Source organism: Coloeus monedula (genome assembly GCF_965178545.1).
Source record: "Coloeus monedula genome assembly, chromosome: 7".
NCBI classification, from domain to species: domain Eukaryota; kingdom Metazoa; phylum Chordata; class Aves; order Passeriformes; family Corvidae; genus Coloeus; species Coloeus monedula.
Window position 1 is genome coordinate 24,209,447 of NC_138787.1, and position 23,053 is coordinate 24,232,499.

Below are 23,053 nucleotides of genomic sequence, written 5' to 3' on the forward strand. Positions count from 1 at the left end.
GCCTTAGTGGTTTTCAATTGTACTTAAAAGGAAAAGATGAGATAAAAGAGAATTATTTTAATGGTAGTCAGGTAAAAGAATTTTTAAATTTAAAAGTAGGTTTAAAAACACTAAAAAACCCCAAAACTCTCTGAATGGTCAAAAAGTGTCATAGCAGGACCACCATGTAAGCATTGCATTGTCTGCAAATATTTCATTAACAATCGTGCTGGTTCTTAATTTTATGTACAGGACAACATACAATTTTTCACCTGGTGAGAGGATTTAATTAGAAATGCATGGTGGTCTGATAGGTTTTATTGAAAGGGGTTTGTGGTGTTCATAGCATGAAAAAACATTCTTGTGAAGCATCTGAGAAAAACATCTCAACTTTCAGTACCTCGGTGACTAATTTTGTCACATTGTTCTATCTTTGGTAGAGTCAGGAGCTCTTTCTCTGTGGGTTGTAAAATACTGGGTTTTGTTCTTTATTTCCACAGTTATCAAACAGTGAACAGAAGTGGTGGCTGAAGTTTATTGATTATGGCTACAGCTATCATTCACCGTACGTAGAATAATTATGAGATGCTTTATTGTAAGCTTTTTTTGATGTGCTTTTTAGGAATTGTTAACTAGAGTAGTTAATTAATAGTAATTTTATTATAACTGAATGAGTAATCCTTGTGTGTCTTATCAGAGCCTCTAGATTTTGGGCTGTTGGACTTAGGCGTCTTAGTTTTGTTGTGTGAATCCTTGAAATGTGTGGTCCTAGTAGCTAACGTATTCCCTTGATCTTTGAAATGCTTATATCAGGGTTTTAAGCCCACTTCAATGTTCTGTTACCACTTGGAGAACTGGCAAAAAAAAATGCCCAGTCTGCTGACTCTGAGGATTGAAGAATACCCAAAAACAGGGAACAAGAAATTGGTTTAAGACATCACTCTTTTAGTTGGGTAATGCCAAATTCTTGGAGGGCTTTTCGTATAGCCTTGTAGAGTTGGGATGACTCTCGGCAAATCTTGCATCATTCCTTTCTTGGCTGCAGAGAAGATTCACTGGCTTCCTGCAAGGGAAGTCCTGCACTTTCCAAAATACTATAGCAATGTACTATTGTGAAAAGAAAACCAGGGCTATTTCCTACTCCTTGTCCTGACAATGTGTTGTGATTGCAGCATGGTGATAAATAACCTCATTCTGCACATCTCAACACAGTTAATTTGGGCATGATACATAAGTACTGAACCTACCACATATTTACTCCTAGCCTAGTTTTTGTAGGGCATCTAGAAACAGTTAATAGCCCAAATTTTTGTTTGCACTGGTACTGTTGCTATCAGACTTTCTCTGTGAAGGTCACATTGGATTGGAGATTAACTCTAAAATATTTATATCCAGTTTACAGTTATTTCCACGCTTCCATGATAGATTGCTGAGAGATTGCTGGTATATTTCCAGAAAGAACTGGTATAGAGGTAAGGCTGGTTTTGTTTTTTCACCCCCTCTGTCTTTGTTGTGTTTATTTGAAAAGAAAAAAAGAAGTAATTACTGTTCTACCCAAACTCTTCTATTGAATGCAAATTGATACTGAATTAGGAGTGGATGGCTTCTTCATGATAATCTGATTGACTGTTGAATCATTTATTACTTCCTCATGGTAGAAGCCATGGTAATATTTCTTAATGACCAGAGGCAAACCTGAACTCAAACGACAAATTTTTATGATTGATAGATTGACACTCCTTTTGCAACAGAAATTAATTAGGTGAAATCTGGTTTTGGTGGCTACCTTTCTGTGTTTATGCTACATGTTCTGAGCTCTGGAGATTGTCTGAGAGTTGTTAGTTAGAGAGGTTGACTCTATACTTGCAACCATGTATATACATCTGGAGACACAAATTCCATTAACTATTAGAGTCATATTGTGAGAAATACATAAAGGAATGAAAAAGCCACCTGGTGGTACTGGAAGATTATTATTTCCTTTTTTCAATGCTGTTTTATGTCGAGGAAAATGTATAATCTCCAGAGAACAAGAAGCTCCTCCTGCCTTCTACCATTTCCATGTTTTCCCCATTATTCAGTTGTTTGCTGCTGAATTGTTTTCATCTCTATTAGCCAAAAATTGCTCTTGACTAGGAAGTCAGTCCATTCATGACTAAAGGAGTCATGTAAAGCAGTGCAGAGCAGATGCTCTCCATGTAGATGTTAAAGGATTCTTTTGGGCTTTTTTTGACATTTAGGCACACCCTCTTTGCCAGAATGTGAGGTTAGTCCTCATATACAAAATCTTTTTTCATTATTTTTCTGTTTTCAAGTTGTGTCTGCCTGTATGAGGTATTAATACTGGAAGTAAGAATGAGACTCTGGATCTTTACTGTCTGATAAAATGATTTATACTTGTCTTTTGCTCTACTGCTCTTTTTAATGCTTTAAATTGCACGGTAGTTCACTGTGGTGGCACCAAAAATTATTTCCCTTCAGACTGGTCTTTGTCATGTCATAAAGTATGGATAGCAAATGGAGTGTGATAGGCATTGCCATAACTGTTTTTAAAACTTCTGTTTCTGCAGACTACCCAGTTAACTGTAATGTGAAACTGCCCTTCATCTGTGAAAAAAATAATGCCTCCTTACTAGAGAAACATGATCCCAGTTACCGCCCAGTCAGAGGAGGTTGCCCTAAAGGCTGGCATCAGTTCCGGAATAAGGTACAACGATAATACAGATTCATCATCCTTGTCTTTTCTTCGTGGTCCAGTAAGGTGGAATGCCTTTCTAAAAGAAAGGAGGAGGTAGCCCCTCTGTTGAGGAATAGACTAGAAAGAGGCTTTTGAAAACTAAGTGCAGTGATTAAAATAATCTCTTCCCCTTTTGTCCCTTATTCAGGATTGATGGTTTCTTAAATTCAGAGCATTCATTTTCAGGTTTTTGCTTTCCCATCACTACATGTTTAGGTCCAAGAACATTGGTTGTATTGCCTAATCTTGGGCTTCAACTTCAAATGAAGAAAAGGATTAGAAAGTGAGAGGATGAGGTTTCTGTGGCAGAAGCATGTTGTTTCTCTTCTGGAATAATCACAGGCAGGCAGCAAGTTGGCAGACACTGTTTCCTAAGTTACCTTAAGGATTTAACTCACTTAAGACTTAGTGAGCAGCTTTTAAGAATTAACCAGCCAGGTCAGAAGCCATAGTATAGTGTATTTCAGTACTACATTTCAAGGCAGTCATCTAAAGTGTTAGTGAGGCTCATTCCTGTTTTTTGGTGCACCATTATTCTGTACAAGTGTATCAGCTCTGCACATTACATTGTGCCAAGGTTTGCAAATTTACTTCACATCATTGCAGAGTAGACCTTGGAGTTGCCATGTAGTTTTTCCCCAAAGGTAACTCATTACAAATTCCTGGCCAGCACTCTCTGACTGTAGAGTTCGTGTGTGAGTTCTCATTCCTAAAATGATTCTGATGTAGCAAATAAAAATTACTGAATATGAATGAGGAGTTAGTCAGTGGGATCATTTTATATTTAGCTACTCTGCTGAACCTAATAAATGCCTGCAGCTAGTATCAGGTCCCTTGCTTTCTGCAAAAAATATTTATGTGTTATCACAGAAAATGAGAAGTGAGTTTTTAGGGTTGGTTTATATATTGATTTATGTCTTAGGCAGAATGGTATGATGAAAATAATTTTCATTATGTTTATTTTGCAGTGTTTTCTAAAGATGAAACCTGAACATTTAACATTTAGTGCAGCTAATGAAAAGTGTGTAACTTTTGGAGCCTCTCTTCCATCTATCTCAGATCAAGCTGACCAAGGTACGGTGGTGAACTGGGGGCACTTTAGTATGCAGCTTCTCTTCCAGATTCAGAATAGTTCTGCTTAAGAACTTGAGCATAAATCACTTGGTTATCCACAGGCATACTGGGAGCATTCTAAAAATACAGGACTGGTTAAAAATGTGTTATGTGTTGCTTGCATCACTGGAAACATAACATGGAAATGCAGCCAGGAGACATTTGAACCAGTTTGAAGAGCAGCTTTTCTGTATGATCTTAACCAGTTACAAAAAGAAAAAAGTTGCGAAACTGTTATAAAAACAAAAGTTGCATTAAGAGTTGAGCATAAAAGGGTCATCACCAAATGAAGAATTGTTTGGCTTTGCAAGCTAAAACATAACTGAGACTGTAGACTTTGCACTGTGAAAAACCACCTTAGGAGCTGCTTCCAAGAGAAGCTCAGCTGTGTGTGTGGGATTGAGGTGGCAAACACAATGCCAGATGGGGCACAAGACCCTCTGTGTCTGTGTGTGCCGAGCAGCTTAATGTGGCAGTGTGTCCAAACTGTGAGCTCTTCAGGACACTGATGAGAGGATGTAAAGCAGGAGGACTGGAAAACAGAACTGTTTCACCTCTCTTAACAACTAAAGTCAATGAGAGAAATGCAGTGAGGAAGAAATGGGTTCCCATTGGCCGCAAGTAATGTTCAGCAATAAACCACTGAATGATATGGCTGAATTTGCAGCTGTGTTCTTGTGGATAGTTAAGAGTTCTCAGAGGGTGTATCTGAAGTAGCTCAGTTGAATTCTGCAGTGCCCACAGTGCATATTTTCTTTACAAGCAAAAAACTTCTTGCCAAACAAAATAGGGTAGGTAGACTAGAGAAGTCTCTAGTGTACCTGCAGGCAGCAGCTTAATGGTAATTTTTTTTTTACTGCTGTTCTTGGGGAGGAATAGGGTTATATACAGGAATGTACATGTCTCAGGCCTGCATGTTTTTGTATGCATTTAAGGTTGGGAAGGCACAGCCATTCTGAAATGTTAAGAAGCAGAATCCCTTGTGTGATTTGGGTTGTCTGGAAGTGTTTGCTATTATGTCTTGTTTGTTTTTCTTTTCTCTGTGTAGTGGAGACCACCTATATGGAAAGAAGACACAGTCCTCTTAAAGTGCGCTTCTTTCTGTAGGCTGCCTCTACTCCTCCTGGTGGCATTAGGGGCTAGCTCTGACATGCAAATCTACAGTGGCTTTGTCTCTCAGAAAATAGGCTGTGGCTAGTCTGGCATGTGACCAATAGTTAAAACATGTCAGCAGTAGCTAATTAGATAGCTTCAATTTGTCTTCTTAAACTAGTCAAGTTTAGTGAATGCCTTTGGTGCCTGGGGGGTTACCAATGCCCATTGTTTCTTGCCAGAATGCTCCCTAAGAGGGGTCTGATTTAAGGTTTGCCTGGCTGAATTTTTTTTCAACTAAATCTCATTTCCTTTGACATGTCCTGCTTTCTCTGATGGTGGGGTGGACAAACTCTGCCAGAATCCAAAAAATGTTCTGATTTATGGTTTGTAAGAGAGAAAGATGGGAGATAAGACTCCGTCCATCAATTCAGAAAGGGCAGCGAGACAGTAGAAGATCTTGCAGGCTTGTGGAAAAGCAGCTTCTTAAATTTGTGTGTAAGTAAAAGACTCCAAATTATGGGCAAAGGAACAGGTTAAATCCACTGTCTTCTCCTCAGCTCAGAACTTGAAGGACAAGTACCAATAGCCTGCTTCTTTCAGATAAAATCAATATGAAAGGTGTTATCATGGAAGGAAGGGATTATAAGCATTTGGCAGTCATGAAGGGCTGGAAAAATTAAGTTAATAGAAACGGGGATTGCATTGTCTTACTTAAGTGAAGTATTCTTTCAGATGTTTAGTGTTGTTTTTCTAACCACAATATGTACATTTACTGTTCTGTCCAACAGATTATATAACATCCTTGCTTCCTGGCCTGCCAAAAGATATTTGGATTGGTTTACAGTTCCTGTTCAGTACAAGGGAAAACAAATGGATAGATGAGAGTAGACTGTTGTATAGTAACTTTCACCCACTCCTGACAGGAAGATTAAGGAAAATTCCACTGGATGTAAGTTCTGACTTTTGATTTCTCTTGCCTATTGAGTAATGAAGTTTGGAATAGTGTGTCAAAAAAACCCCCATGTAACAGACCAAATTCCCCAGTTAGTCATTTTGATTGGCAACTGGGTGGCTGATAGTACTGGAGTTCTGTTTACCTTTACTTACAGCTTCTGAAATGTATTTGGCTTAGGAAAACTTTCTGAGTCCAGGCACCTGGTAGTGTTTGTAAAACAGGTAATCTATATTGCACCACTCCTTTGAAACTTCTTAAACAAGTTCAGACAGCTGGGGTTCTTCTAGACTCCTATTACTTCACCTCTACACAAGTATGTTTATACCTTATTTGAGTCTGATAAGGATATTTCTGTTTCTCAGCTTTTTGATGAAGAATTTAACAACCAGTGCGGTGTAATCCTCAATGATCCCAAATCACAGTATGTTGGAACATGGAATTTCACTGCTTGTGCTGACAGGCATTTCTTGGGTATATGCCAGCGGTCTGTAGGTAAGTCTGAAGAGTCAAAACAAATTGCAGCCAGAGTTTAAACTTCAGGTGCGTGTGCCAGGAGACTTTAATGCATGTAAATTATTTCACTTGAAGACCAAGATTCTTGTAGAGACTGAGCAGGTAAATTTTAGACAAGCAGAGTGTAGAGGAGGATCTGGGGCCTATTTTGTCAGCCATTCAGAATTTTCCCTATTGTTTTTCATAGGCCAGTTCAGGGAGAATCTATTTTCCTGAGAGACTTTGTGTGGTTTCAGTGGAATTATACTTCAGTAGACGGGTCTTTAATGTTCTGTGGGTATAGAGGTCATGTACATCAAGGGATAGAACAAGTGACTCCTTTTTCCTTTTCAGAACTGTGGAAGTGAGAAGCCCTAGGAAGGAATCTCCCAATTTATATCCTCCTTAAATATATCCTCTATCCTTTAGTTCTGTGAGAATATAAGGTATCATAGACTCTTAATGTTGAAATTGGTCTCTCCCCAGAGCAAACTTGAGAGTTGGTGTGAGTGGGATTTTTTAATATGAACTAAAAATAATATTCAGATGTACCCATGTGGGTTGGCCAGTACCAATTACTGGAATAAGATCAAACACATATAGTTATTATGTGTATTTAATTACTGCTATGGGCTAATGTTCAGCATACCCACTTCTGAGTAGGTTCCTTTATATAAATAATCCTTTTAAGTCATGAACATGCTATCTTCTAAAAAAAAAATCAAACACAAAGAAACTTAGGTGTACGAAACGCCCAAGACTATGCCCACCTTCTTCATTCTCAAGTAGGCAGAGATTTCCACTTCCCACCCCCCCACCTCCATTTAACGTACAAAATCTTCTTTACTTCAGTGCCAAATACTTCAGAAATTCAAAGCATTAAGATTAGAAGTCTGGATGAAAGAGATGTCATAAAAATGTGAAAAGGAGATTTTTATGAATCTAAGGTTGACAATGTATCTGTTTATATCAATATCTTAGTAGTCTGGAGGGACTAAATACACAACGTTTCTTTGCCACAGCTGTAGAAGGTGTAATGAGAGGTTTTTGGACTGACAGAGAATGTGTCTTGCTGTGGTCTAGTCTTAAACTGTTAGGTATCTAAGGATAGTTTGTGTTGGGAGGGACCTCAGCAGGTTGTAGGGACAGTTGTGAGAGAGTCCAAGTTGTCTAGGGCCTTATAGGGAAAAAGATGATTCATGTTCATTGGAAATCTTGGCATGATTGTGATTTGCAGAATTTCTTGAGAGGGTAATCATCAGCAATTATTTTTTCAGAAAGGAACACTTTACTTACTGCCTAGTTTGCAATTTAGTACCTCTTGATGTGTGATGGCACCCTGGGCTCCATGGTTCTCTTCTGTAGCTGTTTACTAAATGAAAGCATTTGGCAGCAGACAGAAATCACTTGAAACAATCTGTTTCAGCCTTTTCAGTTTTCTGATCTATTGAAAGCTGTAAATACCAAATTAATATTGTGTTTTTGTCATCTTGTGTTTTGGAAAATGGCCCTGTCAGCCTATCAATCAGCCATTTATATACTGTTATTTATAGAGTGATGCCTCCCCCCACCCCTTGCAAGCCTTTTTCTACTTTAAATATTTTAAATAGCAGGAGGGTTCTGCCTTTTGCAGAATGAATTTATTTTTGGTTGTATATTTTGGGGTTACCATTTGTACACTTTAACTTACCACCCACAGGAGTATTTGCACCTTCTATTAGCTGCAGTAGCCATGCATCACTGAGCTGTGTGCCTTCAGGTGTGGTGCTGGTAACTGTGATAACATTCCATGCTTAGAGCACAAATAGTGAATTATATCCCTCCCTTTGCAAGGTGGATTTTCTGTAATTAGTTAAGCGGAGGCAAAATCAGTTCTCGCTATATTCATGGATGGCAGTAAGGAGTTCTGGGACTGTGCTGTACCAAGATCTGCATAGACAAGTTTTGTGGCCCATTAGATTTGCATAAGCATAAATCCATAGGCTCCACAGAGATAAATGAGTCAAGTTTAGCTGTTGCTATATTACAGCAGAGAGCACTTGCTCTCTCCCGTTTGTATATAATTAAAGTTATAGAATGTGTTTTTAATTCAATAATTTATTTAGCAGTTAGTTAAAAATAACATATAAAAAGGTGTGAACCTAAGTTGAAAATAATAATTATTTTTTAATATATGTTTTTCTATCTAAGGTATCAAAGATGTTTGCTTCCAACTATAATTATCAGCACAATCTACTATCTAAGATTTGTTTTTTTCCCAAGTGTAATCCAACAGGCTTTTTGATTGTTACAGAGACATTGGGAGTTTAAAATGTGTTACAGTATTTAACTACCTAATTACTGGATTTCTTTCTTATGTATAGAAACTGCTGATAACCAGACAGAACAAGTCATTAATGAAACATTGAGCTATCAAAATGTTCAATACATGGTAATTCTGAAGAATTTGTCCTGGAATGATGCAATGGCTGCATGCATAAATAACAAGATGCAGCTGGTTAGCATCACAGATCAGTTCCAGCAGGCTTTTCTTGCTGTTCAGGCTGCTCTTCATAACTACCCACTCTGGATTGGACTCTTCAGCAGAGATGTAAGTTTTGTTTTTTCCTCACACTCTGGCTTAAGGTAATTTTTGCAGTTGTGTGAAGCAAAACCTGAGTTAAAGAAATGCAATGACAAATTAGTTTCTGGGCTAACTGTTTTCATTTAGGGATAACCATCTGGAGTGTCACAAGATAAATGTTTTAAACCATCAGTTCTCCAAGTTACATAGTTCTTGAACTCCACTGGATGAATTGATGATGATAAAATTATTTTAAAAGACCATGAAAGGATATATTATAGGGTGTCTCTTTTGTTAACATATGAGTAGTTAGTGTTGCCATTTAATACCATCACCAGTGTTTACAGTACCACCCTAGAAAGATGACCCAAAAACCTGTTTTGGAAGGGAGAAACTAGAAGTGGCAAATAAAATTCAAAATGAATCATTGAATACTTGTGAAGATACATTTCTGAAGTTTAACTTAGATTCTGTTGTTACTTGATGTTATTTCTGCCCATGTTTTGAGTTTGAGGGAGGCATCTCTGATACAGGTCAGTGGGTTTTTCTTTCTCCCTATGTTTTTTTTTTTTTTTATCAAAAAATGTTGAAATAATGCAGGAGGTGCTGCTTTTTATCTATATTAGCTGGAGGACCTGTCAAAAGTCTTTATTGTGGATGGAGAGCTGTCTCAACTGTTAATGGAATGGCTTGGGCTTTCTGGCAGGGTTTATCTTTTTTTGTCAAGCACAGGACTCTGGAGATAATTGCAAGAAAAAAGTTAGAATTTTTTTACAAGTGCCTTATGTACGAAGTTGGGTGGTACTCACTTAGCACTGTGGTGTTATGTTCTTCCAGTGTCAGTACTGGGCTACTGAATACTTCAGCAAAGTAGGGGAAAACAGAAATTACAGAAATTGGAGTATATATTTCATGGAGAACATTTTTAAATTTTTAACGGAAACAACCATTTAATCTTAGTGAAGATGGGGAAACCAGACAATCTATTTTCCCTTCTCTTTTGATTTTTTTTAATCTGTAAATGACGATCAAATTATTCATTTTGGGTCATACAGCTCAGGCATGCACTGGCTCTTCACTATTGCAACACTTCATTATTTGGGCACAATTAAAATGTCACATGAAAGGAAAGTATAATGCAACTGATCAACAGAACTTGTTACTCCAGTGCTGAAGTCAGACACAAAAGAAAGATACAAGACAAATTACACAACAGCAGGGGGACTTCCCAAAGACTTTCAAATATAAGATTTTTAAAGGATAGCATGCTGCTTGTATGTGGGTTTTTCCTTCCTGCATCCTCCAGGGCAGGAATACATCTGATGTATTAAATCAATTAAGTATTTAATAGATTACTTTCAACTCAGTATGGAGTAACTGAGACTGGACTTTCTTCTCAGTTATTACCAGTTTTCCAAAACCAAGAGATTACATCCACCATTGGCTTTGCAGATGCAAATGGTGCAATTTGGACATCCCTTTGCTAGGCCTTCCTCCGTAAGCACAGTAGTGGAACATCACCTTTGGATAATTTGCCATTCAGCTAATTTGTATTTTTGCAACTGCAAAACTTAAAATAACAAAGCTTGATATACTGTGAGCAGGAGATCAGATCATGAGGGCAGCGGAACACTTACAGTTCTCACCAGAAACACTGAAAATGTCTAGCCAGTGTAAATATATTATTCTGTCTTTTTCTGCCCTTTGCATTGTTTTACTGTGTAAGCTCATGCCTTTTGCTTAAATAATGCTAGGGTGGAAAACATTATGGCTGGCTGGATGGGAAACATGTGAGTTTTAGCCGCTGGTCTGAGGATGATGAAGAAACAAGTGAAGAATGTGTGGTTTTGGATACTGATGGCTTCTGGAGAACTTCTGACTGTTCCTCTGAAAATCAAGGTGCTATTTGCTACGCATCAGAAAGTATGTATGCTACTATAATTTTTATAAAAGCTGGCCTTTTTCTTTATTATGAAACATACTTGATGATTCCAGGTTGTACCTTCAAAATGACAACTTTTTAAAACTTATATTTCCTCAGACAGTCTGATTTCTATGCCATGAAAAAATAGAAACTGGCTTCAAAAACGGGGGTATGCACATGTTGCTCTTAATCCAGTTGTTCCTTAGAAATCAATTCAGCATGGATGCATTGGGTCAGACAGTACCCTTATTGCCAACTGATTCTATCTTTGCACTGCTTCTCTAAGATTGTTGCATACTAATCTCTCCCACTTGCATGTAGGAGAAGATTAAGCTACCTCTGTACTATTTACATCTTAATATTGGGACCTCCTAAAATCTATTCAGACATGCAAGTCTTATGCAGGGAGGAGGTACGTGATTATACGGAGAAGAAGGATAGAAGGTAGACACTGAACTGGAAATTTACATCATCTGAAGTTCACAAAACCCTTCTAACCCTTAAACAAGACAGGGATATAGTAGGATGTGGTTTTTTTATTTTCAGGAAAGTGCTGTGCTAGTTGTGTATCCTTCAGAAAAAGATTTTTCTGAGAGATCATCACAGACTTCTTCCCTATGAGACCATTATGATTTGTTATGGTTTTGGTTTTTGTCTGGGAGGGAACACAAGCCATTGTACATCCTGAGTCACAGTAAAGTGTGGCATTATGACGCCATTAACTGTTTTGTGCTTACAATCCAGGTAAACTGCAGGAAGAGTGCCTCTCACTCCTCAAGTGTTAGATAAAGCCATAGAACTGACATGTTGCTAGCTGCGAAGTAGCCTATTTGTTACAGTGATCTGCCTTGCACAAGAGGCAATACAAGCTTTTAATTGTTGGCCTACACTTAGTGCTTTTTTGTAGGGATTTTATTTTTTAACCTATTAAAATAACTGAAAACCTACAAGTATCTGTATTCTTTAGTAGAGCTTGCTGCTGGTTTTGTTACTTAAAAAAAAAATCACCATCATGAGGAAACTGAAAGCAAAAATGCATTACACATTTAAAGGATGGCACTTACTTGTCTTACATGTTTTTAAGTGGTACCTGAAAGTGGTTTGTGGGGTGCCAGGTCAGGTGGTGTTATTAGTAATTCATATACTGATGTTGTCTTGTCTTTTTTTAGAGAAGACTGAAAAAGAACAAGTTACACAAGTGAAGTGCCCACATAAGATTAAAAATACACCCTGGATATCATTTAGAAACAATTGTTACACTTTTGTGATAACAAAAAATAGATGGAGAGAACTGAAGTCTCAAGAAGCTCATCATTTATGCAGGAATATGAGTAAGTACTTTGTCATACTGCAGGTATTTATGGACTTGGATCAGCTTGAGGCAGATGAGTGTTAGATCTGAGTCACTGTCTTACAATGACAGACAGCAGAGTGAATGTTGAGAAAGGCTGTAGCAGTAATGCAGTAGTGTTGCACTGCCTGATCTGTTTGCCCTTGCACTACTCTGATAAAAAATGCCAGAGCATGGATAGGAGAGTTGAAGAAAGAGGTGGCTTTGCACTGCTGAACTCTGACATCTCTGAAAAATTGGAAGGTTTTTGTGTTTGGTTGGGGTTTTTGTTATAATATGCCAGTTTTAAATAGTTTAGGTAATTGTTATCCCCGTGGCAACATTTACTTCATGGTTTCCTGCTGCCCCCAGCTTTGCTGTGTGGAACACTTAGGTGAACAAAATAAATAGACTGAAAAGCACATGGACATTTTCTGTTCATCCTGAATAAATTAAAACCTTAGGAACAGCTTTCCTCTCTTAAACCTCCTGACATTCATTTTTGCAAAACCTGTTTTTATTTTTTTGTGAATGGCTTTTAGTTCGATCTTTCCCTTAATACTGTTTCTTTACTAGGGCAGTTCAAGCAAATATGTTCAAGTGAAAGTTTGCTGATATTTTTGTGTTCTGTGCAGAGAATTTTTATTACATACAACTTGAAGTGACAGTAGGACCCACAAATACCTCTGGAGCTGAAATCTTACACTTATCCAAAAAACCAGAGATAGTACCATTGATAATACATTTGAAAATCGTTTTTGCAGTGTTCAATTAGTTATTATGTTATAAAGATCTGGCCCTAACACACTGTTGACCTATCTGTAATAATTGTTAACAGTAATAGAAAAAAATTTATTTCTTTTGTAATTGAAAAGTGATTTGTAAGAAAGTAATGTAAAAAAATTTTCAACAGACCCCGAAGCATTTGTTCTGAGCGTTCGAGATGAAGAGGAGAATAACTTTGTTACTGAGCAGCTTCATTCATTCAGCGGTCTGGCTCTGTGGGTCTGGCTGGGTGTGATTTATGATGACAGTGGTAAGATTTAAGCGTTTGGGGTTTTCCTTATTAACTGGATTGGAGACAAAATTTGCAGAATTAAGTGCATGTTTCTTCCATGTTTCAGTTTATAACTAAAGTCAAAGTGAATGCAAACTTGTAACAATGATTTATATTTGTACTTGTCTTCTAGAAGAAAATAACCTGACATTCTCTCTGTTTGAGTGATAATTAGATCCAATATGTTCTGTTTAGTCAAAATTTGATTTCCCTGGAAAGCAGGACTTAGCATTACTCATCCTGGCCACTTTTAACATATTTAGCATTGGATATGGAATTGGTTTAGAGTAACTTATGGTATCACAGCATTTTTTCCAAAGCGAGTATCTGTTATTATCATTAATATACTCAAACTTAAATGGTATTTGTAGACATAATGTCAGTGTTTTAATAAATATGCAATGTTTTCCACAGATAATGTTCTCAAGTGGTATGATGAAACTCATCTGACTTACAATAACTGGAGGCTGGGAAGACCTATCATAAAGAAGAACAGTTTTTTTGCTGGTGTAAATCTTGATGGGTTTTGGGATATTTATAATTATTCTCAAAGTTGGCATGCTAATCACTACAACATGTACAGTATTCTCGCCTGTAAAATTGAAAGGGGTGAGTAGTATTGGAGTGTTGGATGAGAGTCATGATTTAAATTCATGGTTCCTGCTGAAAAAGACTTTAGTTTTGCTCCTAGTGAAACACATGGCACAGCTGTCATGAGCATCTGGGGTCATCTGGTCAGTCTGCATCACTGCTGTAATACTCTGATCAGGAGAAATGTTTGCTGTGCTCCTCCAGCAACTGCTGAACTCAGTGTTAAAAGTAGCAAAAGTAAACTTACTTGATATAAGTGGCTTGTAGTGAGCACTTTAATGCTTGGGTTACACTGATATAGATCGATTTCAAAGCTTTCTGTGTTTTCCTAGTAACGTGAAAGAAATGCACACAATTTATCATCTTATTCTTTGAAATAGGACACCAACAGCACAAGCCTCCATTGCCTGAGACTATTCCACATGGAAACAGAACATACAGGATCCTTCAGAAAAAATTAACGTGGTATGAGGCACTGAGATCATGCAAACAAAATAACAGTGATTTAGCAAGTGTACACAGTGAATCAGAACAGTTATTTCTAGAAGATGTTGTCAAACAGGATGGTTATCCTCTGTGGCTTGGGTTGTCAATTCATGATGTAAGTATACACTGTTGGGGATGTTAGTAACAGATCTGTAAATAATATTTTGGACAAGATATGAAGTATTTTCTGATTTTTCTTCCAGTTCCTTAGAATCTCTTTTCTCTGTAGTATATTTTCAACCCTGTGTAATGTGTTAGTATTAAATTTTGGTGAATGCAGGCACACTAAGGTATTTCTTCCTAATACCTAACAGTTTAAAATAACAGTGTTCCCTCATCGTTCCTTGCAGCACAAGGAAGCGTGATTTGCAGTGCTGCCCCTAGAGGCTTCAGACTTCATGGCCCTCTGTAGAATGAGGTTTCATTAGCAAATAGAGACAGACATGGCTGTGTGGAACCTGCTTAGTTGAGGTCAGGACTGGCTCTCCAGAGCAGTTCAGGAACTGGCTCTCAGTAAGTTAAGTGTCCATTCTCCCAGGAAACACAATAGCAAGAGGCAGCTGCAGTTCTTCTTCCTTCTCTGTCTGCTTTACTGTGGAGCCAAAAGCCTGTGGCCCCTGACCCTGCTCCCCTCACTAATTGCCAGACCAAGTCACAGTTGGCAGGAATACCCCTCTGCAGAGGTGTGTCATTTCTATGCATACATGTGCTACCTCTGCCTGTGCTGTGACAGAATGGGTCCTTCACAACTGACTTCTCATTGTCAGGGGTTTCCAGGAATGTATCTGAAGTAGGAGCTCACACTGCAAACCATCCCTGAGCTGCCCAGTTCTACTCACTGAGGCTATCTCAACAGTTTAGCAGTTTGCAACGTATCCACTAATGTTCATAGCAGGCAAGGTAGATTGCTTAAATGAAACAGCAGGGTGGAACTAAGTAAAATGCTCCCCACAGGATAAAACAGGCACGTTGCAGGTTCACGTTGTGAACATGCTGTACTTTATCAGTTCCCACAAATAATAGAAATTTCTATGTTAAGAAAATGCAAACTATGTTGTACGTTTATTTACTGTGAATTTAGATGAGACCACCTGCTCTTTAATTTATCACTCTACAAGGGACAAATATTGCTGCATGATGTAATTCATGATGGATGAGATTTAAAGCACGGTCATGTGGTTTAAAAGTTGTGGGTTTTTTTCTTTAATCAGGGAAGTAAAGCTAATTTTGAATGGTCAGACGGAAGTGACTTTGACTACTATCCCTGGGAATTAGAAAATTCAAATACTACTGAGAACTGTGTTCTGTTGGATACTAAAGGATTTTGGAACCGTACAAAGTGTACAAATGTTGCTGAAGGTGCCATTTGCTATAGTCCTCCAAACAGTAAGTGTTACTTTTAAGGTTTTGTGAAGTTGTCTTTACATGTTGCATTTATAAATAGAAATGAAAGTTGAAATACTGCACATGATTCCCTTTTTAAGAAGAGTTTTCTATCAGGAATGATAAAACACTTTTTAATACTTCAGGGAGACAAATTCTCATCATTCCAGTGGTGAAAATCTAAATCAAATCCAGTTACTTCTTGATCACCTGTGATATGAATATCACATGTATGTATCTTTTTTAAATCAAAGTATATATACAACAAATGTCAAAATCCACAAAAAACCAATAAAAAATGGTTCCCAAGCCTTTGGGATTTGTCTTATGCCTGTTTTCAAATAAATTCATCCATGACACAGTAAGAAGGAATGTAAGATAATTGAATAGTGGTTGTTGGTAGTGATAGTAGGCCTTGTTAATACTTACTGTCCTGTTATTCCAGAGACTGTGCGCAAACTGCTGCAGCAGAAATACCATCAATTTCTTTGTCTTTGCAGAGAGAAAATTGGAGCCAAAGCAAGCGAGCAGAGCCTCTGGATGCCCTCAGAGCAGTGGCTCCCTGCAGTGGGAACAGTACAGGGATCACTGTTATGCCTTTGACATGGCATTCTACAATTTTTCTGTGTATAACGTGGAAGAGGCTAAGAGAATCTGCCAGAAGCTGAGTAGGTTTGGACTCTTCATCACATAACAACTTATTAAATAAGTCCCCTATTTAAGAAGAAATAAAACCCAACAACCTAAAAACTTAACTCTGGTCATACTTCAACTTTACCATTTTTATGCTCCTTTAGTTTAGGAAAGGCAATACCAAGCTTTATCTTGGAACATCTGATGAAAATTCTTAATAAAATAATGCAACACACTACAAATTGTTTAACGCACTGGCAGATAAAGTGCAGGTAGTCAGTTGTAGAAGATTGAGGAATTTAATGCTTACAGTTTGGAGGAAAACACTTTATCTGCATGCAAAGTTACTGCTGTTGGCAGGGCTTCCTTCTTATATCTGCTGTAGCTGCTTGCTAATAGGGAGCTTGCTAACCTATCAAATGGTTCAAAGCTTGTATGTTACAGATATTAAAGCACATAAAAAACCTAATTTTATGTCAAATTAAAGGATTTTCTCTCTTCTTTGCTGAGCTACATGGGGAATTGTGCTGCAGAAACAATGTTAAGCAGTTTCATGTACAGAAGTTTTGATCACCCTAACATAGAAGTTAGTGACTGTTGTAACTTTTTTTAATGGAATTATCTTGTGATTGGACTCACTATTTAGGATCTAAATAACCCAGTCCTAGATGCAGTTTTCTATTGAGTCCAACTTGGTCTGGTAGTTGAAAGAGAAAGCATCTGGCTTTGCAGAGGATGGGTACACTCTTAAGCATGCCTCTTTAGCATACGCTTTCCTCCCTCTTACTCCTTAATTGCTGTACATAAAACCCTGAGGCACAGTGAGAGGAATGATTTAGAAATTAACTTGATTCAGCAAAATGCTGAGCTTTTGTTCTTTATTTTTGAAAACCTATTACGTGGGCAATACTAGTAATTCTCAACAGGCATATCTCTTAGTATCTTCCATGTATGTAGTCTGCAGTTGCAGTAAATTTACTCCCATTTTATTTTGTATAACCTGCTAGAATAACCAGTGATCTGAAGCCATCTCGTAAAACATGCTGTATTTTAGGGGATGTGAGGATCTTGTCTTTATTCTGAAGGTTATTCTAAGCTAATTTTACAAAAGCTTATTGGAGCAGCAAATCCTTTCCCATAGTAATTGTTCCCACAGAAAACTCAAGTGTACCAGCACCATGAAAAACCTTGTATGTTGCAATTCTGACTGGTTTCCTCTGCCCCATAGATCCTTCAGCAACCCTTCTGACTATAGTGGATGCTGAAGAAAATGCATTTGTTAGCACACACATAAAGGAACATGATCTCATCACCAAGAACGTATGGCTTGGCCTGGATCTGAGCTTTAAGGGTAAGAGGTAGTAACAATGTATGAGCATGAATGTTTCATATTGTAAATATAAATGCATAAATCCTCAAATAAAAACAGTTCTGTAGTGTTGGTGGCCTACAGTAACATCTACTTCAGGTTGGAATCCCTCATTTTACATTTTAAAGCACTTTGGACTTCATTGTAGTTAAGTCTCTTCCTGTTGCACACTTAGGGTAATCAGGAGTCTCTGAAATTAATTTTTCCTACTGCTGTTATTGCTGCCTAATGTTCGATGCAAGTGCATCAATTGCTAAAGGTCTAGAGAAAGAGGGGTGGCTAAAAGTTGTGTGTTTGTATCTACTGCTTTTAATATATGGGATGGATAGTCAGCCCTTTTCCTTTTAGCAATGTGAAGAAATCAATAAACTGTGAATGACATTGTGTAACATTACAGGATGGTTTGGTGATCTAGACTGTTTTTTTTTTTTTTTTAACAGGTCAGTCCCTGAACTGGCTGGATGGTTCATCAGTTAATTATGTCAACTGGGAGAATAAAACTGCAGCAGCCAATGAAAAGTGTAGTGTTATCCTGTCCACAACTGGCAAGTGGTCCAAAGTTGACTGTGCACATAGCCGAAGCAGAGTGGTTTGTAAAGCTCCTTTAGGTATGAAAACATTTATTTTAGCAGAGACTTAATTTTGTAGAGACTGTTTTCAGGAATTTCTAGTTTGTTGGATAAAGTCTGTATTGAAATAATGGAAGTGCAATTCACAAAAGAACCCATCAAGTACCTCTGCCTAAGCAAGAGTCTTCTGTTGTTGTTTAGCCATAAAATTGCATTCAGAGACAAATGGTCTAGGAATTTACTTCTCCTGGCTCTCACTGTCTGCTCATTGGGTAAGGAAGAGAACTGAAATGTCCACTTACAAGAGAGTGTAGAGTAGTTGCTATTGCTTCTTACCACATGGTATCTGTCATGGGTGAGTTTGTGTAGGTGGAGTCAGAAAGAGTTCTGCTTGTAAGAGATGCTGAGTGAGCAGGTACTACAGAATATGTTTTCAGTCTTGGGGAGGCTTCTGGAAATGTCATCCCATAGCTCCAGAAAGAGACTTAGGCCTTTACTCCCTCATACTTGGCTTTGTACAGGAAAGCAAGCAGTTACCTGAGCCTTAAGCAAGCAGTTACCTGAGAAGCAGTGGAATCTTTTCTGATTTTGTATACATTTTCACTGAAGTGGAAATGCAGGAATAGATAAAACTTTGTGCCACTAAGGAAGACCTCAACAAGATCTTTTCAGTCTGAAGGGAGTATAATTACCTTCCATTCCAAGAGCCCAGATCTCACAAAATTTATGAAGTATACGAACCTCTAAATGAGTGCAGCATTTACAAGTAGGTTCTTTTGAACTCCAGAGGTTCCTTTCAACCTGAATATTAGTAAATTAACAACAGAATGATCAAAAATAAGCTAATGCATTCCTGTGAATGAGCATCTAACTTACTATGTGATGAAGCAAAGACTACTAATATGAAGCATTTTGCCTTGACCTGAGCTAGCTGTGCAGTATTAGCGTGTGGCTACCTAAGCATCAATCCTATGACAAAATATTCTTGCCAAAACTCTTAAATAATAACTGTTTGGTTTTTGTTCTGTTTCAGGTTCTAATCATACCGGTGTGGCTATAGCATTTGCCCTGCTAATTATTTTGGTTTTAATTGCTGGACTGGTATGGTACCTCTACAAAAAGAAGCGTCTTCACTGGAGTGCCTTCTCTTCCGTACGCTATCAAAGAGGGATGAATGATGATGAAACTGATGATATGTTCACAAAAGACAGCTTTTGAAAAACTTTCTTCTGATCAACTTAAGCATGAACTTCACTGTGTGAAGCCATAAGAAATGAGCTACTCGATGTGTTATTAATTCTTTCTGGAAAAGTAACAAGGTTATTAATTGGGGCTAAAATGAGTTTGTTTATATACAAGTGCAATTTTTATTAAATTTTAAGGTAATTCTTTACATTTGGCCTCAGCCTGTTAAGATGCAAGGTGTTCAGAGATCTGTTGTATTTTTTAATTTATAGTATTATATCTCTTTACTGGAATTTTTGATGGAACAAATTAATGCCAGCAGTACTTCATGCAACATCACTTTAATGAATACACTTAAAATATACTTTTCCCAATACTTATTTATACTAGGATTAAATGCCTCATTTTATAGTTACCTATCTCTAATTTTATAGGTGAAATATGTCATCTGTCCAAGAAACAAGATATAGAGAATATGTCTAAGGGAAGACTGAGAATATATGGTAAACAAACTTGTGTACATAAATGCTAAAAATACTTGAGTATTTTGCATAAAACTTAAACTTGATTTTTGTATGTGATGTGTCACTGTAGCCTTTCCTATGCACTCCAAAGAAAGCTATAAAGGGAGAAAGGGAAGATGGAGTTGTATATATTAATTACTCAATGATTTGATCAATTAATGTTTTGAAAAAGTCTTTTGACTTTTTTAAACGCACAGTACAAAGAGCAGGTGCATTTACTTTTATGAAGGAGGATATGCCAAAGACCAAATCCATTCTGCATGTGGTGGTGGCAGGAGGTGGTAAATAGGAATACAGTGGCCGGATGTGCTGAGAAGAGTACTACTGATTTCTCTGAAGCAGCAGAGCAAGGTCACAATGTTCAACTGCCTTCTTTTCCTGCAGTTTACTTACGTTGATGGCACTTTTCTTTGTTCCTGTTTGCACTATTTTGATAAGCAAGTGTTTATCAGTTGTGTTGAGAATTAGAGAACTCCTTGTAGATACCACTTTGAGTCTGTTAAAAGAGCAGCCTGAAGGGGCACGGTAAAGGAGCCATTGTGGTAGCTTGCTGATCAAAGAAGTAAGCACTTTTGTTGTTTGTTTGGTACTTTGGGCACAATTGTGAACATTTGCTTTCCTGAGGTAACTTGTAGAAAATGCAGTTATGATGAAAATAATACTCATTCTTTAACTTACCCTGGTATGAGAAGTGTTTGAAACGTTGCAAAGTCTGGTTCCTGATGTCTTCTGGTTTAGCTTATATGCCTAAGTGCTTTGCCAAATGACTTCTAACTTAATGGACTAAAAAAATGTTGGTTATTGTCTTTTTCTAACTGCAGTAATAAGTGGGGGAAAATATTTACGAGTTCCCACATTTTGAGATTTATAGTTTTATAGATGTTTATACTTTGAGCATTTTTAGGTGTGAATCTGAAATGGAAAGCGGCAATTCGTAGTAAAATCCTAATTCAGCACAAAAGGATGTATGCTCTTTATTAAAAATTGTATATTTTATTCTTACAAATGATGTAAATAATTTTTTCAGGCCCCATTTCTCATGTTTGTTTCATCACACCCAAGTTGTCTGATCACTGGTAATTCTTTTTTGCATAAGCACAATGGCCTTAGTGCAGGTTGAATAACCCACTTCATTTGAAATACACAGGAAGATTATTTGGCAGTATTGTTATTGAAAAAATAAAGTTAAATAAATAAAGCTTACACTGGTTTTATTTCCATGGAAACAGTTATCAGAGTTAAGGTATGGCTCATTAATCACTGAGTTAAAAAGCACATAACACAGGGGCTGTGATCAGAATTAAAGCCAGTAAGTGTGTGTTACTACAGTCAGAAAACTTTAGAGGTAACACGTATCTCTGGTGTATTTAAAAAGAGTGCTGTTAACTTTCTTTTTGCAGTTGAAAACTTAGTTATACCTGGCTTTTATCAAGCTGCTTCAGGCTTACACAGTCAGGGAACATTCCTCTGTGCCTTTTTGTTCTAATTAGGGTGTAGTTCATTAGCACCTCGAGGCCCAAATTAAGGCAGTGTATAAAGGCTCCCTACATAACACCTCTTAAAATATAGGCAGAGTTAAACTATTTCCAGCCAAGTAACACTTGCAATTAAAGCATGAGATGTATTCATTTTAAGTGATGTCTGAACTCTGAGTGCCAGCTATCCAAAATCTCTGACTGCTGGTCACAGGGCAGTGTTATTTTTAGCTCCAGTAATGGCTTGCTGGGAGAAACATCCTATTGTCCAAGATGACTAACAAGGTTGTCTGCTTCAAAGCATTAATCTTAAAACTGAATATGATGCAGAGGGAAATGGCAGCAGAGAAATGCTTTTGCAGGTCCCAGAGCAATGGAGTTGAGAAGGCATCCTAAAACTCCTTCATCCCAGAGCACAGACTATCTGCCAGCTTTGGTAGCTCTTGGCAAAAACTTCAGTTCCTCTTCCTGAGTTTTGCCTGGCCCTTGGAGACTCTGTGTCGTGGAAAGGTTAATCCACATCTGCCACTACACCAGCCAGCAATTTTATTTTAACAGTGTTTCTTCATCAATAACTTAATTGACATAGAAATCAACAGGTCTTTATGGATGAGCACCCTTTGGGCTTGATGCTTTTGTTGTACTTCTCAGCATTTTTCCCTTAAACCAAATGCGCCATTTGCTTGTTGCTTTGGACATACGTTATACATGTAAACATTTTTGGAAGGAGAAAGTAAATTGCATGGCCTGCCAGTGATACTTTTTTGGTGTGGCTGCAAATAAATGAAGACCAAACATGACAATTTTAGTTGCTACAAGTCAGAACTACTGTTTGGGCCCTTCATGCATCTGCTGTTGCTGTGTGTATGGAGCACAGTGGGATATATAACACCCAGGTTTCTAAAAGTAGTCAAATTCATTCTGTTGTCAAGAAGTACATAAAGTTCGTATTGACCAAGTTGAACAGACACTGCACAGTTTTAAAGCAACACCTATGAGCAATATTAAAGAACTAAGCTTAGGAAAAACAGATTAGTTACTGGAGAGTAAAATTCAGTTGTTGCTCTAATGGGCCTTTCCCATTTAGTTCTGGAGTTTTACAATGAGAGCTGACAAAGTAGTAGAGAGGGAATATTCTGTTAATAGCAAACTAACTTGCAAATGGTACATAGCATAAATGCCCTTATAAAAGACTATTATCTTGGGTATATTCTTTATGGCTAAACTACAGCAATGGTATTTGCACACTGAAAACTCCTGTACTCTCTATCATAGTATCTGTCAGTAACTAAGATTTTTAACAGATTTGAGGGGGTAGGGGAGGATACCAGATGAGGTTTTTATTGTGATGACACAGTACTGCAACACAGACTGTAAGTCCTTATGGATTTCTCTTTGCCAATGCAGAAGGGACTGTAATTACAAACAGTACAACAGTTCTTTTGTTTGTTTTACTACTTTTCAGCATAGAGTCAATTACTTCAAGGTGACTTTTAAAAAAGTGGAATTTCAGCAATACAAAATCATTATTTCAAAATGTGCTTCCTGCATTATGCTGGCCTCTTACGCATTTTTTGCTAGAACAAATGAGAA

General features: G+C 37.5%; 1 protein-coding gene across 1 annotated transcript in view; it reads left to right on the forward strand.

Moving 5' to 3' along the window:
* The window catches only part of LY75 (lymphocyte antigen 75), a 43,117-nt gene extending 23,280 nt beyond the window's left edge, over positions 1-19,837 (forward strand). Inside the window, exons 19-35 of the mRNA XM_082284951.1 lie at positions 480-544; positions 1,375-1,451; positions 2,550-2,686; positions 3,685-3,790; positions 5,713-5,873; positions 6,242-6,371; positions 8,735-8,961; positions 10,689-10,857; positions 12,028-12,189; positions 13,102-13,224; positions 13,660-13,854; positions 14,217-14,437; positions 15,534-15,708; positions 16,206-16,373; positions 17,567-17,689; positions 18,148-18,315; positions 19,310-19,837. Coding sequence (XP_082141077.1) covers positions 480-544; positions 1,375-1,451; positions 2,550-2,686; positions 3,685-3,790; positions 5,713-5,873; positions 6,242-6,371; positions 8,735-8,961; positions 10,689-10,857; positions 12,028-12,189; positions 13,102-13,224; positions 13,660-13,854; positions 14,217-14,437; positions 15,534-15,708; positions 16,206-16,373; positions 17,567-17,689; positions 18,148-18,315; positions 19,310-19,494 — 2,592 coding nt within the window. The 3' untranslated portion in view covers positions 19,495-19,837. The remainder of the gene's footprint in view (positions 1-479; positions 545-1,374; positions 1,452-2,549; positions 2,687-3,684; positions 3,791-5,712; positions 5,874-6,241; positions 6,372-8,734; positions 8,962-10,688; positions 10,858-12,027; positions 12,190-13,101; positions 13,225-13,659; positions 13,855-14,216; positions 14,438-15,533; positions 15,709-16,205; positions 16,374-17,566; positions 17,690-18,147; positions 18,316-19,309) is intronic.
* The last annotated feature ends 3,216 nt before the right edge of the window (positions 19,838-23,053 follow it).